General features: G+C 40.0%; 1 protein-coding gene across 5 annotated transcripts in view; it reads right to left on the bottom strand.

Annotated features, from left to right (window-relative positions):
• Positions 1–449: 449 nt before the first annotated feature.
• The window catches only part of LOC134478814 (zinc finger protein 431-like), a 59,547-nt gene continuing 40,239 nt past the window's right edge, over positions 450–19,757 (bottom strand). For 3 of the 5 annotated variants that reach the window (XM_087591782.1, XM_087591781.1, XM_087591779.1), the window contains 3 exons: positions 11,312–11,438; positions 10,852–10,912; positions 450–9,227 (listed from right to left, as the gene is read on the bottom strand). In XM_087591782.1, coding sequence (XP_087447908.1) covers positions 7,712–9,227; positions 10,852–10,912; positions 11,312–11,438 — 1,704 coding nt within the window. In that variant the 3' untranslated portion in view covers positions 450–7,711. The remainder of the gene's footprint in view (positions 9,228–10,851; positions 10,913–11,311; positions 11,439–19,757) is intronic. The other 2 variants (XM_087591784.1, XM_087591780.1) reach the window with 1 other exon arrangement.

Raw genomic sequence — 19,757 nt, 5'->3', positions numbered from 1 at the left:
TCGTGCCCTGGACGGTGGCAATTCAAATAGTAGCAACACCACAACACAAAAAGAGTATAAGGCAAAAGTGCTAGTCCAACCCACAAAGGATCAAATGAGAAAGACAACATTGCCTTGTTCCACAAACCCCTTTGCCTCCAAACCAAGGCTTTCATCGTCTCTGCTTACTCCAGAGAACCTTATTGTTCCATTAGGGAAATTTAATAATCCCTATTATCCGGGAGCCTTATCGTCCCTTATCCAGGAGACTTATCGTCCCTTATCCGGGAACCGTACTGTCCCTTCTCCGGAAGCTAATGGCCCCTTCTGGGAACTTACAGACGTCGACCGTCCTGAGTCTGGAAAGTTCTGAATCCAAACGACAAAAGAGAATTTTCTCAGGTCCCCCTACTTTGGCCACCAGTTGAAACGCCCACCTCGACCAGCAAGGAAGACACAACACCGTTGGATTCTTCTCAACAGCCTTTATTGCAGGAACACCTCATTCTTGATATGGGGGAACTGGGAACAAAGGCACTTGCCTTAAGTACAAGACAGACAGTGGCTGTGAAAATGTCCTCTGGGGACTGGTGGAGTATGAAATACCTTATTAGCATGCATATCACCATGGCCTTGTAAATGCCAGAAGAAGGCCAGGGACATGGCTATAATGGTTGTATACCACAAACAACCACCAGATGTCAGTGTCATCTTTAGCCGCTCCCAACATCAACTATGTTTGTGCATATACACCTGTGCCATGGGTATAGGTAGCAGTGAGAAAAAAGCATCTTACAGGTGTCTATTGTCCACTTCCACTATGTGCATTCTACAGAAAAGATCCAAGTATGCTTTTAGCTTCAAGTGACATCATTGTTCCTTATTTTGTTTAATGTTTTATATACTGCCAGTGGGTGACATACCTATGCCAGACTCTAACTATAGAAATGAGAAAAGAATTCATAGATAATATGCGTCTATTGGAAACTGAAATTATGTCATGAGGTTTAGAAGCAACCAGCCATACCTACTGCGACAGTTGTCTGGAACTCATTGTGGTTCTGAGAAAATTGTTCTGAATAAGTGTTTCTCTCTAAGAATGCAATAACACATTAAAAGAGATAGCGCTTCAACATTTTTTCTTGCAAATAAGATTCATTATCAACTTATACTTTTCTTCAATACTTATAGTTACTATGGTTATGCTTACTTGTATTTATACTATGGTTACAATCTAAATTGAAGACAGCATTAGCACTCAGCAGGCATCTTCTCTTCTTCCTCCAGGAATCAAGGTGGATATATTTCACAATACACTATTCAACTTGCAGGAGGGTGAACTATCACATTCACAGGAAAACTGTTCTAAGAAGACTCCAATTAAAAAGAGATTTAGGTTACAAAATATGGCATTTGTTTCTGTGACTTCACGATGGTATCAGGACAACTGCAGCTGCTACCTAGAGACTCCTGACACTGGGAGAAAAGAAGGAAATGGATGAAAATGATTTTGGAGCACTATCATTACCTAGCAACAACTTCCGCAGTGGGAAGGTGAAAAACACACAGCTGTAGTAGGGAAACTTCTGTCCATGAACAGAACAGATAGCCTAAAACTTCTCTCAAACTAAATATTCTTTTTGCTCTGATCACCATGTCAGTGAAGAAATAAGAAAGTAATTATAGACTTTCCAGAATTCAATGAAAATGGAGCCACAACAGACACACACACACACACACACACACACACCAAACTGAAGCCAAGAACACATGTAAACATCAACCACAATCCTATTGAATCAAGGACCTCAACATAATATCAGACACAAGTACTCAAGACGCAATTTCCTTAAAAGAATGGCAACGGTTCAGGCACCAACATCAGCAATTGAAAAGTGGGACTTCATGAAACTACAAAATATCTTTAAAGTAAAGGTCACTGTCAGTAGGACAAAACAGCAGCCTAAAGATTGAAACAGAATATTCACTAACGCTTTATCTTACGTAGGGTTAGTATTAAAAATTTCTGAAGAACTCAAGAGGTTAGACAGAAACAACTCAAATATCCCAATTAAAGTATAGGGTACAGTACTAAAGAGAGAATGGTCAACAGAGAAATTTTGAATAAGCAAGTAATATTTAAGGAAAAGTTCAGATGCTGAGAAACAAGATCTCCGAATTTGGAATCTTGCCAAAGATGCATCTGTACTTGAAATTCCTTGCTCCAAATGGTTTGTGCAGATGAGGCTCCCATACTGAAGTTATTCATGTGAAACCCATAAGAACACTTAGTGGCTAGGACCACAAGAACCTCAAAGGTGGCTGCTAATTTACACCCTGCACACAGGAGGGCCACTTGGCCACCTCCCCATTCTCAGTCCTCTGATAATTCAGGTTAGGGACAGTGGTCACATGCTCACCACAATGAGGCTTAATAGCTCAGCCTGCACTCCTGGAAAGTAATCAGCAGAAGAGGTCAAAACACACTATACCAACCTTAGAAGCATCCACAGCAAGAGAGCTGAACTTGCTGTAGGAACAAGGCACCTGTAAGATCCCTCCTCTTCTGATTGCAGGGTCTTCCTAGAGGCCCGGATTGGCCAGTGGATCTTGAGTGCCATAAGCACCTCTCTTAGGGTTAGATTGTGCTGAAGGGACACATCAGCTTAAGGTTTCCTGGGCCAGCATTCTAGTCCAGGACTGACCCTTTTAAGATCCCCAAGATTTGTGTTTCGGTGTCAAATAGGCCTGTCCTCCATTATCCCACCTTTCTATCTTCCAGCAGCAATTTCTTCCCCCTCCTCCTCCCACCCATTCTTCTTGTCCTCATTCTTCTCTTCCATATATACTGCTCCTGCTTTTCCTTCTCACACTCTTCCTCCTCCTCTTCCTCTTCAGTTTCTTCTGCTCTGCCTTTTCTTCCTCCTCCTTCCTCATCTTGTTCTCCTTCTTCTTGTTGTCTTGTTCCTCTTCTTGTTCTTCTTTTCACTCTTCCTCTTCCTTTTCTTTTCTACCACCCCTTTGTCCTCTCCCTCCTCCTCCACTCAAGCTATACCTCCTTGAATCAAGATGGATAGCTTCTAACATCCATTATTCACTATATGACCCCTTGAAAGATGGGGTCTTCCCAATTGAAAGAGCTTCCTGGACACAAAATATGATGTTTGTTTCTGTAACTTCACACTTACATCAGGAAACTGTAGCTACTATTCATCTGCTATATAATGTAAGGGTCTGAATATCACTGAAGGCAGACCCCAGACTTAGATAGTATGCAAAAAAAAAAAAAAAAAAGAGGGCTCATTTTACAGAGATGGTCTTCATACACAGGTCAACCATTCTTTGAAATACCAACCCCAGGGAAAGCACAAAATCATTTTATAGGGAACCAGGGAAAATCTTTAGCATAATAAAATATTTCTTTGGTGGATGCTAAGAGGTCACACGTTGTCAGTGTTTTGCATCCCTGTGTTATGAACTTTTAACCATGTAATGAAATAGGGCTGCCCAGTGCAAATGGCCCATTCGGAGAAAAGGTATTTCCCATATTTGTACTTATACCTGGACTGGTCTCTGGAGCGAGGGGTGTTTATGAATTTGTTCTAGATTTTATTGTCTGTTCCTAGAGCTGGTGTCTCATGACTTTCTCTATTGTGGTCTATCCTGAAGATGGTGCTTTATGGCTGTTTTTTCAAAGAGGCCTGGTGTTCCAAATGGATACAAGGGTTGCTCCAGTGGAGATAAAAAAGGTTTATCTTTCCCTTTCAAAATAATTCTCCAGAAATGGGGATTATCTCGTTATTTCAATATGAGAATCAAGACAACCTGGGGAAAAAGTAGGATATGGATGGCAATCTCAGTGGAGCACTATTAGAAGACAGCACATCTTCCTCAGTGGGAGGTGAAAACACATTATCTGTATTAGCAGAGGTTTTCCAGATGAACAGAACCCAAAGGATGGCTCTCTCTATGTATGGATGAAGTGGATATAGAGAAATGTCTCATGGAATGTTGTCCACGAGTAAAACAATGACTGTGTTACAATGGCAAGCTGAAGAATACAGTGCTGTCTGTATGTCTCAGCTGGTCTTCAGCATATTCCAGAATTCCTAACACGGAACCTGGAATGCTAGAAAAATAGTGATCTCTCTTGCCAGAGTATGGCAGGAAGAAAAAGAAAAAGTTCCCATATTCATCATCCTTACATATGTAAGCTTCTACCAGAAGATATGGCCTAGATAAAGATTTTTCTTGTGAACTCAAAAGCTCCAGAAAAACAGAGGGGTTTTGCCATGTTATGTATTCCAAATAAGAGAAAGACCTCACATTAACCACCTGTTTCAGTTTAGGTAATTGACTGCAGCAATTTGACATGAAGGGCATTTTACCTCATTCCTGAGTGCTGTGTGTCTCAAGGCTGTGACATTCTAAAGAAGACCCCAGTTCTTTTTCTCCTTTTCTGTCAAAGGATATTTTCTTTATTTACACTTCAAATGTTATCCCCTTTCCCAGTTTCTACTCCAAAAACCCACTATCACATAGCCACTCCCCTGTTTCTGTGAGGGTGCTCCCACAAACCCACCCACTCTTGCTTGCCTTCCTGGCATTCCACTGCACTGAAGCATTGCAGCTTGACAGGAACAAGGGTCTCTCCTCCCACTGATTTCCAATAGGGCCATCCTCTGCTACATATGTAGCTGGAGTCATGGGTGGCTCCACGTGTGCTCTTTTGTTGGGCATTTAGTGCCTGGAAGCTCTGTGGGATCAGCTTGGTTGATATTATTCTTCTTCCTATGGGGTTGCAAACCTCTTTAGGTCCTCCAATCCTGTTTCTAACTCCTCCATTGGGGACCCCGTACTCAGCCCAATGGTTTGCTTTAAAAATCCACCTCTGTATTTGCCAGGCTCTAGCTGAGCCTTTCACCTGACAGCTTTATCAGGCACCAGTCAGCAAGCATTTCTTGGCATCTGCAATAGTATCTGTTTGGTGACTGTATGTGGGGTGAACACCCTGTGGAGTATTCTCTTCATGTTTTCCCTTCAGTCTCTACTCCATACTTTGTCTCCTTATTTCCTTCTCTGGGTATTTTGTTTTCCCTTCTACGGACTAAAGCATCCACACTTTGGTCTTCCTTCTTCATGAGCTTCATAGGATGTGTTAATTTTATTGTGGGTATTCTGAGCTTTTGGGCTAATTCCAATTTATCAGTTTGTGATATCATGTGTGTCTGTTTGTGACCGAGTTGCCTCGGTAACTATGATATTTTATAGTTCCAACGATTTGCCTAAGAATTTTATGCAGTCATTGTATTTAATGGCCATGTAGTACTCCATTTTGTAAACTTACCACATTTTCTGTATCCCTTCCTGTGTTCGAGGCCATCTGAGTTCTTTTAACTAAGGCTTTGATAAACATAGAGCAGCATGTGTCCTTGGGAAATGATACCCTTGACAGTAGTCACAAAAATGTAAAATACATTGTTGTGACATTAACCAAGCAAGTGAAATGTCTACATGACAAGAACTTCAAGCATCTGAAGAAAAATTGAAGATCTCAGAAGATGGAAAGATCTCCCATGCTCAGGGATTGGCAAGATTAATATTGCAAAAATGGCCATTTGGCCAAAAGAAATCTACAGATTCAATGAAATCTCCACCAAATTTCCAACTCAATTATTCAAAGACTAAAGAGCAATTTGCAAATTCATTTGGAATAACAAAAAAACCAGAATAGCATACAAAATACTCAACAATAAAAGAACTTCTGGGGAAATCATCATCCCCAAGCAGTACTACAGAGCAATGAGGATAAAAACTGTATGGTATTCGTACAGAGACAGGCAGATCAGTGGAACAGAATTGAAGACCCAGAAATGAACCCACACTCATGTGGTCAACTGATGTTTGACAAAGGAACTAAAACCATCAGGTGGAAAAAAGATAACATTTCAACAAATGGTGCTTGTTCACCTGGAGGTTAAGATGTAGAAGAATGCAAATTGACCCATTCTTATCACATTTTACAAACCTATAAATTCAAGTGGATCAAGGAACTCCACATAAAACCAGATACTCAAACTAACAGAAGAAAACTTGGTGATGAGCCTCAAATACATGGGAAAAGGGGAAAATTTACTGTACAAAATACCAATGGCTTCTCTGCAGGTGTATGTGTTGCTGTAAAATTATAAAAATGGAATGCTGTCTTTTACCCCCACTTGGTCGGCACTACAGTGTCCCAAGATATCTGGTAGATATCTTAATCTCAATCAGCAAAGCCTCTCACCTCCTTTGCTCTAGCCCCTATAACACTGCCTATGGCCTCTCTCTGAGCCTGGCAACAATCTGTCTACCAATGCATTCCCCAAGGCAGGCTTTGCCAGAAATATACATCTCAATTCCATGGTGGCTTAGGTCCCAGCCGATACATACTCTATTAAACTTAATTCCCCACAAGAAACAACACACAATAACCTCTGATCCAATTGATAAGATCCGCTTCCCTCAAACTTTTCTGCATTTCATCCTACCCTCTCATCCAATGACAGGCCTCGTCCTATCTTGTACCTGTCTTCACCTGCTTAATGACATCACACACTCACCATGCCTTTTAAGATGACTGTGCTCTTTGCTGTCTCTCCCTGGCAGGTGAGCATCTGTCACCGTGAAGGATGCGCTGTTCAGTTTCAGTGGGTACAAGATCTACCTGGGACATGGGTAGCATTATGCCAAGGCAGACTGGAAAGTTTTCCATTTTTCTTACTGGAAAAGTGAGTCTGCATTCCTTTCAAAAAGGAATCCTAGGCAGATGAACTAGAAGGCCCTTTACAGAAACACACACACACACACACACACACACACACACACACACACACACACACGAAACACAGGCTGAAGAAATTCAAAAGAAAACAACCCTCAGTACAGTCATGTTCCAGGGAGTCATCCCTGTGTGTCTCCTGCTGATATCATGCTAAGAAGAATCAGAAACCCGGAGTCAGGAAAGCTCATTGAGAGCAGACTAGAAGGGCTGAGAAGAAAACAAAAAAGGCTAAGCGGGTATCAAAGACAGCAATGGTGGCTGCCAAGGCCCCCACAAACGCAGCCAATAAACAAAAGATTGTGAATCCTGTGAAAGTCTCTGCTCTGAGAGTTGGTAGGAAAAGCTAATTTGGTAAATCAGAGTTTAAAATAAAATCTGTCTTTAATTCTTAACAGAATAAAACAAACAAACAAAAAAAGATGAATGTGGATTGGAAAACTTTTATCACCATTGTTAACTTGTAGGGTTTCTCTCCAGTATGTATTTTTCTATGTATTTGGAGACTATTATGTTGGGAAAAGGCTTTGTCACATTGGTTACATTTGGAGGGTATCTCTCCTGTGTGTGTTCTTTAATGTATTTGGAGATTACAGTGTTGTGAAAGGCTTTATCACATTGCTTACGTTTGTAGGGTTTCTCTCCAGTATGAACTCTGTGTCTGGAGACTACTTTGTTGTGAAAAGGCCTTAACACATTCATTACATTTGATGGGTTTTGCTCCTGTATGAATTCTTCTATGCATCTAGAGTCTACTGTGTTGTGAAAAGGCTTTATCACATTCCTTACATTTGTAGGGTTTCTCTCCAGTGTGAATCCTTCTATGCATCAGGAGTCTATTGTGTTGTGAAAAGGCTTCACCACAGTCACTACATTTGTAGGGTTTGTCTTCAGTGTGAATTCTTTTATGCCTCAGTAGGCTACTGTGGTCTGAAAAGGCTTTATCACATTCATTACATTTCTGGGTTTCTCTCTGGTATGAATTCTATTATGCCTCCAGAGGCTACTGTGTTGTGAAAAGGCTTTATCACATTCACTACATTTGTAGGGTTTCTCTCGAGTGTGAACTCTATTATGCATCTGGAGGCTACTGGGTCCTGAAAAGTCTTTATCACATTCCCTACATTGGTAGGGTTTCTCTCCAGTGTGAACTCTTTTATGCGTCCGGAGGCTACTGTGGTCTGAAAAGGCTTTATCACATTCCTTACATTTGTAGGGTTTCTCTCCAGTGTGAACTCTTTTATGCGTCTGGAGGTTACTGTGTTCTGAAAAGGCTTTATCACATTCATTACATTTGTATGGTTTCTCTCCAGTGTGAACTCGTTTATGCTTCCATAGGCTACTGTGGTCTGCAAAGGCTTTATCACATTCATTACATTTGTAGGGTTTCTCTCCAGTATGAATTCTTTTATGCCTATAGAGTATACTGGGTTGTGAAAAGGCTTTATCACATTCATGACATTTGTAGGGTTTCTCTCCAGTGTGAACTCTTTTATGCTTCTGGAGGCTACTGGGTCGTGAAAAGGCTTTATCACATTCATTACATTTGTAGGGTTTCTTTCCAGTATGAACACTTTTATGCGTCTGGAGGTTACTGTATTCTGAAAAGGCTTTATCACATTCATTACATTTGTACGGTTTCTCTCCAGTGTGAACTCTTTTATGATTGTAGAGTATACTGGGTCGTGAAAAGGCTTTATCACATTCATTACATTTGTACGGTTTCTCTCCAGTATGAACCCTATTATGCATCTGGAGTCGACTGTGTCCTGAAAAGGCTTTATCACATTCCCTACATTTGTAGGGTTTCTCTCTGGTATGAATTCTATTATGCCTCCACAGGCTACTGTGTTGTGAAAAGGCTTTATCACATTCCTTACATTTGTAGGGTTTCTCTCCAGTATGAACTCTATTATGCAACTGGAGTCCACTGGGTCGTGAAAAGGCTTTATCACATTCCCTACATTTGTAGGGTTTCTCTCCAGTGTGAACTCTTTTATGCCTGTAGAGTATACTGAGTTGTGAAAAGGCTTTATCACATTCATGACATTTGTAGGGTTTCTCTCCAGTGTGAACTCTTTTATGCTTCTGGAGGCTACTGTATCGTGAAAAGGCTTTATCACATTCATGACATTTGTAGGGTTTCTTTTCAGTATGAAGTCTTTCATGCTTTTTAAGTTTACTGTGATTTTCAAAAACTTTACCACGTTGACTACATCCATAAGGTTTCTGTCTAGCTTGAGTTCTTTTATGTATTTGGAGAACTGTGTAAGGAGAAAAGGCTTCAACACACTGAATAACTTCAGAGGGCTTCTTTTCTGAATGGATCCTTTCATTCCTTTGAGCATGACTGTGAGCATGTAAAGCAAAGGGTTTTCCACAGTGAGTATATTCGGAGGGAATCTCTGCACTCTGACTTCTTTCATGCCTGAGAAGATAATATGCACATGTGAAAGGTTTACCACACTGATGAACACTTTCATCTGGATGATTTAATGTTACTGTTTCTCTAAATATAAAGAGGCATCTGGCCTTAAATTTTTTTTCACTTCGTTCACATTCAAGCTTTCCCTTGACTATGGGCTGTTTTGCATCTTCCAAGATGCCTGCGATGGCAGAGCATTTATTACATAGCTCAGATTTACATATCCTTTTTCTATAAAAGGTTTTTCCCAAATTTAAAGAAAAGTAAAAGAGCTCAGAGCTTTAACACACTAAGTGTTTTCCAATATTTACTGTAGTGTAGTTCATACTATATTTGGGAAGTAATCCAGGAGAAACAGGAGCATTTCTCCATTCCTAGTACTCAAGAGAATTTATTACAAATCGAGGTTCCATATGTATTGCCAATGAAGTTGGAAAAATAATTGATTGTAAACATTTATCGTGTTGAAACAGTCTAGTATAACAGCCACCCACTATATATCTTCTCATTGTTATGGGAGAGTGTCAGAAAAAGATTGAGATACATAGATAGAAAGATAGGTAGAAAGATAAATAGATGGAAGGATGGATGGATGGATAGATATGATAGATAAAGATCGATAGATACATAGATGGATAGATAGATAAACAGAGAGAGAGGTACACTGTTTCCTTCAATATCCCTTTTATATACATGGTTTGCATTCATCAAGATATATGACATATCTATGAAAGGAAGACAAACACATTGCATTCACATAATTTAACATTTTGTTCTTATAGACAGGAGATGTAGGGATTGAGGTTAATGCCCAACATCCTTCTTACAACAAATAATCTGCCTATTTCACTAAATCTAACAGTGTCACTATTAATATCGGAATGAGCTTATTAGAAGCTTTTCAACATGTATTTGTCAACTATTCAACATGTGGAGCTTTTACAAAATTAACAGAAATGTACTGCCAGTTGTACAGTGTAGTTCTAATAGGGCTGTGTTTCAAATGCTGATATACACTAAGGCAGTGTTTAAAAGTCCACTTTATTAAAAAAATTGCATTGAAAACAAATAAGATGGGCTGGAGAGATGGCTTAGTGGTTAAGAGCACTGACTGCTCTTCCAGAGGTTCTGAGTTCAAATCCCAGCAACCACATGGTGGCTCACAGCCATCTATGAGATCTGATGCCCTCTTCTGGTGTGTCTGAAGACAGCTACAGTGTACCTATATATAAGAAATAAATCGGGGCTGGGGATTTAGCTCAGTAGAGCGCTTACCTAGGAAACACAAAGCCCTGGGTTCGGTCCCCAGCTCAAAAAAAAAAAAAAAAGGTTGGGGATTTAGCTCAGTGGTAGAGCACTTGCCTAGGAAGCGCAAGGCCCTGGGTTCGGTCCCCAGCTCTGAAAAAAAGAACCACAAAAAAAAAAAAAAAAAAGAAATAAATCTTAAAAAAAAAAAAAAAACAAATAAGATAAAAGCACATGGAATACCATGGTTTTGTTAGAATGTATTGATCACCAATATACTTAAAGCAGTTCTTAGGTACACTGTTGCTTTACTTTCAAACTTTCAACACACATTAAAATTTCTTCAGAGGCATATTTGTATGAGCTTGCATTTAAGAAGTACCTTCTCTGTCTTCTAGATCTTTGACAATGTTCCTCAATATTTTGGTCTTCCCAATTAAAGCCTGAAATAGAGTAAGAAAAAAACAATGAATGGAAATTATGAAAAATGTAAGTGACAATGTTCAGTAAATCGTAAAGTCATGCTCGCTTTACTCACCAAATTCTCTACCCATCTCAATTGAAATTACAGAAGTGCTTCAAAAGAAAAAAAGTGTTTTCTCCAATTTTAAAACAGGAAAGGGGGGCTGGAGAGATGGCTCAGCGGTTAAGAGCACCCGACTGCTCTTCCAGAGGTCATGAGTTCAATTCCCAGCAACCACATGGTGGCTCACAACCATCAGTAAAGAGATCTGATGCCCTCTTCTGGTGTATCTGAAGACAGCTACAGTGTACTTATATATAATAAATAAATAAATCTTTAAAAAAAAAAAAAAAACAGGAAAGGGAATTTATACTCTTACCTATAGCATTGAGGTTCCTGTAGGTCTCCAGCATGACATCTTTGTAGAGCTTTTTCTGGAAGGGATCCAGCAAAGCCCACTCTTCCTGAGTGAAGTTCACATGCACATCCTCATAAGTCACTGTCTTCTTGAGTATCCCATACATGGGTACAAAAGAAAGCATGATAGAGACAACATTGGGCATGTGTTCTTCATAGACAATGTGTTCATATACTTATGGGGACTATCAGACTTATTTCTTGACTCTGAAGTTCTACTTTAACTACCAATACATACTTGAAGGAAATGTATTAATGAGGTTCAACCCTGTCATGTCACAGCCTGTTCAATAGGATGTAGCCTTTCTAGTGAAATGTCACCTAAATATGTAAAGAGGACACAAGCTCTACAAGATCAATAGTGCTTACCACACATCGAAGAAATTATATTAACACTAACCATTACTAACTGTAAAAATCAGTTAAAAGCTGGGTCTATTGTCCTGTGCCTTTAACACTGCAGTCAGGAGACAGAAGCAGAGTTATCACATTGAATCGGATGCCAGTGTGGGGTATACAATGAGTTCTAGAACAGCCAAAGGTACATAGTAAGACCCTGTATCCTCTACCAGAATTGACTAACCAAACCAGAAATATAGAAAAACCTCAGGTTTTTCCTTAAATTCCTGAGAGAATTATACATAAAATCCAGTACTGTAGTCATCTTCCAGAAACCTGAGGTCCACAGGTACAAATTATAACATTAACAAGATATTGCCAACAGGGAATATATGTTTAAATATTTACAATTAGGCAGGGGGGTGGTGATTTAGCTCAGTGGTAGAGCGCTTGCCTAGCAAGTGCAAGGCCCTGGGTTCGGGTCCTCAGCTCCGGGGGGGAAAAAGAACTTTACAATTAGGTAGAAGAAAATCTTAGCAATATGAAAGTTGAATAGATGTAAACAACACAGTGCAGGAGAGATGGCTCAGCAGGGAAGTACAAGGCATGGTTCTCATACTTTGACTGGGAATCTGCATGTAAATTATGCAGTTCCTTGTCTCTAATTGGACTTTGATTGATCAAGATCCATGGACAGCAGCCAATGCAAAGGGTAGAAAAGGTGAGAATTCCAGGTTCCCAAAGGTGAGGAAAGAGAAGCAGGAGGCAGGAAATAGAGATTTGTCTTGCTTTGGAGAGAGAGCCGAAAACCATGTAAGATGTCCAGAGGAGTGTTCATTGGCCACAACCCCAGGTAGGAGATTAGAAATGCAATTAAGCTGAGAGTAGTTTTATGGTGGTGAGCAAAGAAAAGGTAACTGGGCAACTAAGCTAAGGGCAGGTATGAGCATAGAGCAAAGAGTAACGGAGAGGACACACTAGCTATGGGAAGTTTGGATGAGACATAAGTTAGGATAAACATTGTGTGTGTGTGTGTGTGTGTGTGTGTGTGTGTGTGTGTGTGTGTGTTCTATTGTGTGACACTGTTCCCCTATACAAGGGAACCAGGGCAGGGACTGGAAGTGTACCTGTCAGGAACTTAAGGCAGGGTAGTAAAAGGGCTACATGCTTCAGGAAGAGCTCTTGCAGGTCCTACAAATAATTGAGGTGAATTTCTTGTATTTACAGCAGGATCATAGCCATCCATTATTCTACTTTCAGCAGGTGTCAGACCATTGTCTGGCTACTCTGAGGACTAGACACACCTGAGGTGTATATTCATGCATATAGGCAAAAGACTCATAGTCTTTCTAACATAAAGTCACAACAAACACGACAGTTAGAAAAAAGGTCAGAGGGGTTGGGGATTTGGCTCAGTGGCAGAGCGCTTGCCTAGGAAGCGCAAGGCCCTGGGTTCGGTCCCCAGCTCCGAAAAAAAAAAAAAAAAAGAAAAAAAAAAGAAAAAAGGTCAGTGAATGCCCTGCAATGACTAAGAAGACTCAGAAGTATTAATATCATGAGTACATGGTACCATAGGAAATAGAATGATAATGACTAAGAAATTTCAAAAATCAAAATGTGGGGTAAGTTCAGCACAAAAGCATATGCTTGACATATAAAGACACAATCTTTCCAGGCCAATTTATATCAATAAGAGAAAGGCCAGGCACGTTGGCCCACGTTTGATTCCACTACCAGAACCCAGAATCAATTTGATCCGTACACTGAAGACCTGACTAGCATATAGGCCTACTTTGAGGATACCCATGGCCACAAAGAGAAACATTGTCTTCAAAAACAAAACCAAATTTGAAAAATATGAAAACATTAGTTAAGCAAAATAGCTTAGCATTGCTTCTTCTGTAAATCATATGATTTAAGGACAGAGTCTATTAAAAGGAAGGCAGGACAGGAAGGAAGGACACGAGGAGGAAGCTGAAGGATGAATCTGCCGGAAAACAGAATAAGAGAAATAAGTGGTTATTGATTAAGTCTATAGACACTCAAATCCCTTCCCAATAAGGAATTGCCTCTTGTAGGAGTCCTTCTCCACATATTCTAACCAACAAGTCCACCAACAAGAGACAAATGTTTAAAGTCAACATACTATCTAGATGCTCTTTCATCCACCTAACTATGCTAGACCATGCTCTCTATAGGTTCATGGTCATTCCATGACAAAAATGCATTTAATATAACATCAAGGACCCTTAAAGTCTGTTACAGCATGTACAGTGTTCAAATGTCCAAAGTCCCCTGTCACCCTCAAGACAATCTTTCGACTGTCACATACTCTAAAGTCTGAAAGCAAGTTATATCTTTATCACATAAAATGGCAAATCCCATGGGGTAGAGAGCTGAATTCCCAGAAGTGTGGACAATCCTGAGACCTCAGGGGAGACCGCCACTTCTGCCCACTTCTGTTCACATTCCTCAACCAAAAGGAACTTGCATAGTGTCCCCTGGATACAGGAATATAGGAGTGGTCACTGGCAGGAACCTGCTGATTCCTGAACTGAAGTGGAACTGAACTGAACCAGTACCAGAGATCCCTCCACCCAAATCTTGTGGGTGGGACAGCTGGACCCTCAGAAGTGTGGACAATCCCAAGAACTCACAGGAGACAACTACTTACTGCACACCTATCTGACCAAAGATTAAACCTCCTAGTGACATCAGTGCCCTCTGGACACAGGGACCTAGGAGCAGTCAGGGACAGGGCCCTTCGAGTTTCTGCCTGTGCTGAGAACTGAAAGGCAGTCACAAGGAGTCACACCTGAGAGCAGAGGTAAGATCACCTCTTCTGCTCCAAGCAACCAGTCTAGTGGCCTCAGGACACACAAGGCAGAAGACTTCTGGGACAGGACACTTCTGGTTTCTGGCTGTGCCCGGAACTGAACTGAATGAATCCCACAGGTCCCAGCACCAAATCCCGTAGGGGAGAGAGCTAAATTCCTAGAAATGAGGACAAATCTGAGACCTCAGGAGAGACTGCCACTTCTGCCCACTTCTCATTACATTCCTGGCCCACGGGGGACTCGCATAGTAGCCTCTGGATACAGAAATAGAGCTGCAGTCACTGGCAGGAACCTGCTAGTAGGCTCTGCTGGAGCCTGGAACTGAACTGAACTGGTCCTACAGCTCCCTCTACCCCAAACCTGTAGGGAAGAAAACTGGACCCTCAGAAGTGCAAACAATCCAGAGAACTCAGGGGAACCAACTACTTTCCAACCACATTCTTCATCCAAGAGGAAATTGCTTAGAGCCATCTGTGCCCTTTGGGCACAGGGACCTAGAAGCAGTCAGGGGCAGGAACCTTCTGGTTTCTGCTTGTGCCAAAAGCTGAAAGCCACTCACCAGGATAACCTACACACCATGAGCAGAGGTAAGACCTACACTTCTGTGCCAGCAACCCGCCTGGAGGCTTCAAGTCAAACAAACCCAGGAGTAGGTTTCTGTTCCCAGATTCAGCTGAAAGAAAACAGGCCTACAGAAGGGTCAAGCCACTGTCAGAGACAGCAACACAAGCCAACACCAGAGACAACCAGCACAGGATCCTAATCAACAGGAACCAAGAATACTTGGCATCATCAGAGCCCAGTTCTCTGAGCAAAACAAACTCTGGATTTCCAAACACACTGGAAAAGCAAGATTTGGATTTAAAATCACATTTTACGATTATGATGGAGAACATAAATAACTCCCTTAGAGAAATACAGCACAGAACAAGTAAACAAGTAAAAGCCCTTAAAGAGGAAACACAAAAATCCCTTCAAGAATTACAGGAAAATACAATCAAACAGGTAAAGGAATTGAATAAAACCATCCATGATTTAAAAATGGAAACAGAAACAATACAGAAAGCACAAAGGGAGATAACCCTGGAGATAGAAAACCTAGGAAAGAGTTCAGGAGTCTTAGGTGCAAGTGTCACCAACGGAATACAAGAGATAGAAGAGAGAATCTCAGGGGCAGAAGATACCATAGAAAACATTGACACAACCATGAAATATAATGTAAAATGCAAAAATCTCCTAGTCCAAAACATCCAGGAAATCTAGGACACAATGAGAAGATTAAACATAAAAACAGTAGATATAGAAGAAAGTGAAGACTCCTACCTTAAAGGGCCAGTAAATATCTTCAACACAATTATAGAAGAAAACGTCCCTAAAGTAAAGAAAGAGATGCTCATAAATATACAAGAAGACTACAAAACTCCAAATAGGATGGACCAGAAAAGAAATTGCTCCTGTCACATTATACTTAAAAGACCAAATGCACACAACAAAGAAAGAATATTAAAAGCAGTAAGGAAAAAAGGTCAATTAACATACAAAGGCAGACCTATAAGGATTACACCAGACTTCTCACCAGAGACTATGAAAGCCAGAAGATCCTGGCAGATGTCATACAAACACTAGGAGAACACAAATGCCAGCAGATGCTACTGTATCCAGGAAAACTCTCAATTAATATAGATGGAGAAACCAAGATATTCTATTACAAAACAAAATTTACACAATATCTTTCTAAAAATCCAGCCCTACAAAGGACAATATGTGGAAAACTCCAACACAAGGAAGATAACTAAATCCTAGAAAAATCTCATGCAATGAACCCAAAACCAGAGAACCAAACAAACATAATTCCACCTCTAACAACAAAACTAACAGGAAACATAAATCACTATTCCTTAATATAGTTTAACATCAATGGACTGGTCTCCCCTATAAAAAGATGTAGACTAACAGACTGGATATGTAAAGTGGACCCAGTATTTTGCTACATACAGGAAACACAACTCAGAGACAAAGACAGACACTACTTCAGAGTAAAAGGCTGGAAAACAACTTTCCAAGCAATTGATTCGAAAAAACAAGCTGGACTACCATTGTAATATCGAGTAAAATCAACTTGCAACCAAAAGTTACCAAAGAAAATAAGGAAGAAAACTTCATACTCATCAAAGGAAAAATCCGCCAAGACAAACTCTCAATCCTAAATATCTGTGCTCCAAATGTAATGGCACCTACATTCTTATTAAAAAAAAAAAAATTACTGAAGCTCAAAGCATACATTGCACCTCACACAATAATAATAGTAGGAGAACCCCACTCTCATCAATAAATGGATCATGGAAATACAAATTAAACAGAGACATAGAGAAACTAACAGAAGTTGTGAACCAAATGGACTGAAGAAATATTTATAGAACATTTCATCCTAAAACAAAGGAATATACCTTCATCTCAGGACCTCATGGTACCTTCTCCAAAACTGACCATATAATCAGTCACAAAACAGACTTCAACAGATATAAAAAGATTAAAATAATCCCATGCATCCAATCAGATCACCATAGACTAAGGCGGGTCTTCAATAACAACAATAATGACAGAAAGCCCACATATACATGGAAGTTGAACAAAGCTCTACTCAATGATAACAAGGAAGAAATAAAGAAAGAAATAAAAGACCTTTTAGAAATTAATGAAAAAGAAGGCACAACATATCCAAACTTACGGGACACTATGAAAGCAGTTCTAAGAGGAAAACTCACAGCTCTGAGTGCCTCCAAAAAGGAATAGGAGAGAGCATACATCAATCAGCAGCTTGACAGCACACAGAAAAGCTCTAGAACAAAAGGAAGCAAATACACCCAAGAGGAGTAGAAGGCAGAAAATAATCAAACTCAGGGCTGAAATCAACCAAGTAGAAACGAAAAGGACCATACAAAATCAGGAGCTGGTTCTTTGAGAAAATCAACAAGACAAATTAACACTTAGCCAGACTAACCAGAAGGCACAGAGAGTGTATCCAAATTCACAACATCAGAAATGAAAAGGGAGACATAACAACAGAATCTGAGGAAATTAAAATAATCATCAGATCCCACTACAAAAGCCTATATTCAACAAAACTGGATAATCTGGAGGAAATGGACAATTTTCTAGACAAGTACCAGATACCAAAGTTAAATCAGCATCAGCTAAACCATCTAAACAATCCTATCCCTCCTAAAGAAACAGCAGCAGTCATTAAAGGTCTCCCAACCAAAAAGAGCCTAGGACCAGATGGGTTTATTGCAGAATTCTATCAGACCTTCATAGAAGATATCGTACCAGTACTGTCCAAACTATTCCACAAAATACAAACAGACACAAAGCACACAAAAACCCAACAAAGAAAGAGAACTTCAGACAAATTTCCTTTGTGAATATGGACACAGAATTATTCAATAAAATTCTTGCAAACCTAATCCAAGAACACATCAAAATGATCATCCATCATGATAAAGTAGGCTTCATCCCAGGGATGCAGGGATGTTTCAACATACAGAAATCCATCAACGTAATCCACTATATAAACAAACTCAAAGAAAAAAACTACATGATCATTTCATTACATGCTCAGAAAGCATGAGAAAATTCAACACCCCTTCACAATAAAAGTTCCGGAAAGATCAGGAGTCAAGGCCCATACATAAACATAGTAAAAGCAATACACAGCAAACCAGTAGCCAACATTAAACTGAATGGAGAGAAACTTGAAGCAATCCCACTAGAATTGGGGACTAGACAAGGCTGCCCAATCTCTCCCTACCTGTTCAACATACTACTCGAAGTCCTAGCCAGAGCTATCGGAAAACAAAAGGAGGTCAAAGGAATGCAAATTGGAAAGGAAGAGGTCAAAATATCACTATTTGCAGATGATATGATAATATACTTTAGTGACCCCAAAAGTTCCACCAGAGAATTACTAAGCCTGATAAACAACTTCAGCAAAGTGGCTTGGTATAAAAGTAAATCAAACAAATCAGTAGCCTTCCTCTACTCAAAGGATAAACAGGCTGAGAAAGAAATGAGAGAAAAGGCATTCCTTCACAATAGTCCCAAATAACATAAAATACCTTGGTGCGACTCTATCCAAGCAAGTGAAAGAACTTCAAGTCTCTGAAGAAAGAAAGTGAAGAAGATCTCAAAAGATGGAAAGATCTCCCATGCTCATGGATTGGAAAGATTAATAGGTTAAAAATGGCCATCTTCCCAAAAGCAATCTACAGATTGAATGCAATCCCCATCAAAATTCCAACTCAATTCTTCATAGAGTTAGAAAGAGCAATTTGCAAATTCATTTGGAATAACAAAAAACCCAGGATAGCGAAAACTATCCTTAACAATAAAAGAACTTCTGTGGGAATCATCATCTCTGATTTCAAACAGTATTGCAGAACAATAGCGATAAAAACTGTATGGAATTGGTACACAGACTGGCAGGTAGATCACTGGAACAGAACTGAAGACCGAGAAATGAACCCACACACCTATGGTCACTAGATCTTTCCCAAAAAAGCTAAAACCATTCAATAGAAAAAAAGATAGCATTCATAACAATTTGTGCTGGTTCAGCTGGAGGTCAGCATGTACAGGATTGCAAATGGAACCATTCTCATCACCCTGTCCATAGCTTAAGTCCAAGTGGATCAAGGACCTCCACATAAAGCCAGATACACTGAAACTAATAGGAAAAAAGTGAGGAAGAGTCTCGATCACCTGGGCACTGGGGGAAATTTTCTGAACAAAACACCAATGGCTTAAGCTCCAAGATCAAGAATCGACACTTGGGGCTCATAAAACTGCAAAGCTTATGTAAGGCAAAGGACACTGTCAATAGGACAAAACGGCAACCAACAGATTGGGAAAAGATTTTTGCCAATCCTACATCTGATAGGCTAATATGCAAAATATACAGAGAATTCAAGAAATTAGACCCCAGGGAGTCAAATAACCCTATTAAAGATGGAGTACAGAGCTGAATAAAGAATACTCAGCTTAGTCACATTGGAATCCTTACTCATAATGGAAAAGAAAATCAAAACAACCCTAAGATTCCACTTCACACCACTCAGAATGGCTAAGATCAAAACCTAATGGCTAAGACCACAAATGCTGGCGAGGATGTGGAGAAAGAGGAACACTCCTCCATTGTTGTTGGGATTGCAAACTGGTACAACCACGCTCGAAATC

Source organism: Rattus norvegicus, chromosome 17, assembly GCF_021556685.1.
Source record: "Rattus norvegicus strain SHRSP/BbbUtx chromosome 17, alternate assembly SHRSP_T2T, whole genome shotgun sequence".
Lineage (NCBI taxonomy): Eukaryota > Metazoa > Chordata > Mammalia > Rodentia > Muridae > Rattus > Rattus norvegicus.
The sequence above is the reverse complement of the archived record's forward strand: the minus strand, read 5'-3'. Positions and strand labels throughout refer to the sequence as shown.